A 2,419-nucleotide genomic window follows, 5' to 3' on the forward strand; every position below is an offset into this window, starting at 1 on the left:
TTTTATATATTCTACATATTCATAGTAAATGTACAACTAATTAAATATCACACACATGCATATCTTTGGGTTGGATTAGTCTAGTTTTAAATCTAAATATAATTAGGTATTTATAAAAAAAAATGTACCTACTCACAAAATTTAAATTTTATATTGCATAATTATGAAATTTGATTCTTTGTTAATATTATACAAAATTATTTTATAATATTATGAGGACACAACATAAAAAGGTATAGGGGATTTAATGATAGCCACTCCTCACAAGTAGATAATACTAAAAAGAGTGTCATCCACATAACACTTATTATATATATTATAATATTGTATATACAGTCACACAGATGTTTATATATTAATGATAGTAATTAAATAATTACTTATATTTTATATTTTTTTGTATTAGCATAAATAATCCATTGAAGATATCATGTTGTACGTACTCTCGACCCAAGGACAACCGTTTTTCAGAGCGTAGTTCCAACAGTCTATGTGACCGCGCAATTTTGCGTAGATGCCCGTCCACTGGTCCCATGGACACCCGTTTTGATGTGCATAAATGAGGCAGTTCAAGTGACCTTCCTTAGCGGCTTCATAGCACGTATCTCTGCTCCATTCACACCCGTTTTCCCGGGCATAAACGAGACAATTCAAGTGACCGTTGCTCGCGGCAACCTTGCACGTATCATTGTCCCATTCACACCCGTTTTCTCGGGCATATATGAGACAATTCAAGTGACCGTTTTGCGCGGCGGCATCGCACGTATCCTTGTCCCATTCACACCTGTTTTCCCGTGCGTACCGTAAACAGTCCATTTGACCGTTCCTCGCTGCGTTGGTGCACGTCAATTTGGACCACGGGCAGCCGTTGTCCCGTGCGTACCGTAGACACTCCAAGTGACCGTGCAACGCGGCGTTGCTGCACGTGCTCTCGTCCAACGTGCACCCGTTTTCCCGTGCGTACACGAGACAGTCTAGGTGCCCGTTCAACGCCGCGTTGCTGCACGTACGGTCGGACCAGAGACATCCGTTCTCCCAGGCGTACTCTAGACACTCCAGATTGCCGGATAGCGCGGCCATCTCGCACGCCGAACCGAATATCATGGGCTCCGGATGTCCGATAATTTCTAAACCGGAATCCCAAGGGACGCCGATCACACGGGCGAGTTTTAGGCAATCCAAGTGCCCGTACAACGCTGCCGACTCGCATAGTTTTCGATACCTCCTGGGGGTTGGCGATCTGCTGTACATTGTCTCCATGCTGTTGTTCTCGTCTAGGTTTCTGTCGGCTTTTAATAATTCAAACAGCGACTCGCAACATGGTCGCAAATCGACGTCCGGTGTTCTCAACAAGTCATACCTGGCGCGATCGATTTTGTTGCAAGCGTGGTACGCCGTCTTCAGCAGGCTCGGTAACTCGTACATATTCCCGATGTCCGACGACACGGCCGACCGCTCCAAACGTACGGCCGAGCGCTTTCTACCCGTAAGTAAACGATGGACCGAACTCAATTAACACGTAACGAAATAGGTACTGACGAAACGACGGAGCGTCCGGTTCGACTGCAACGATTAACAGCTCGCGATGATAAATATTATTGATGGTACCCGATCGACGGTCGATCGCAAAACGGCTAAAACAGTAAAGCGTTAATAACGTCAATTTTAAGAAATTCAACTCGAGGGCACGTCTGAAAAACCGTAGTAACAGACTAGTACGACGCCCAAACACGTAGGAGTACAAACAAATCGATAAAAATGTTGACGCCGACAAAATGGCCGGAATAGAGTTGAACTGTTTACCGTTTGACAATAATTCGTGCTAGTAGAATAAACATAGACAATAGGTATTAAACATAATATTATGGATACGGCATAGGTAAGACGAAAATCCGTAAGCCAACATAATTCGTACCATTATTAACCGCTAGATGTCGTAACTGCGTAGATATCAATTATCTGTACATGGTACCACGATTAAAGATATAATGGTTACTCGACGGGCTTTATGTCACAAGCAATATCATATGGCAATTGAAATTACTTTCAGAATCAGCTGTTGAACTAACTTAGTGCGCTCTCTATAATATTAATATGCGATAATATTATTATATTAATATAGTACAATAATACATAAATATTCCACTGCTGTCAAAAGCGCTACAGAATTGTTTTTATCATGAGAGTAATATTAAAGACAACTATTCCATGCTTGTTGGGCAACCATTATATTATCTTTAATCGTGCATGGTAGTATGGTACCATGTTTTCTCTCTCTTACGAGAGTCTTACCTTCCTTGTCACACAGAAGATCTGTGCGAGTGAAAACCATCGTTTCTCTCTCCGTTGTGTTGGCAGAAACAGTGTAATATGCACGAACTACTACATTAGTAGTTCGTGGTAATATGCATTGAACTAT

At 41.9% G+C, this 2,419-nt stretch overlaps 1 protein-coding gene across 1 annotated transcript; it reads right to left on the reverse strand.

Annotated features, from left to right (window-relative positions):
• Window positions 1-402: 402 nt before the first annotated feature.
• Window positions 403-1,425, reverse strand: LOC103310475. The gene has a single exon (XM_008188887.1). It carries the CDS (start codon window positions 1,423-1,425, stop codon window positions 403-405), a length of 1,023 nt encoding a protein of 340 aa, XP_008187109.1.
• Window positions 1,426-2,419: the final 994 nt, after the last annotated feature.

The sequence above is a fragment of the Acyrthosiphon pisum genome, chromosome A2 (genome assembly GCF_005508785.2).
Source record: "Acyrthosiphon pisum isolate AL4f chromosome A2, pea_aphid_22Mar2018_4r6ur, whole genome shotgun sequence".
In the NCBI taxonomy this organism is placed as follows: domain Eukaryota; kingdom Metazoa; phylum Arthropoda; class Insecta; order Hemiptera; family Aphididae; genus Acyrthosiphon; species Acyrthosiphon pisum.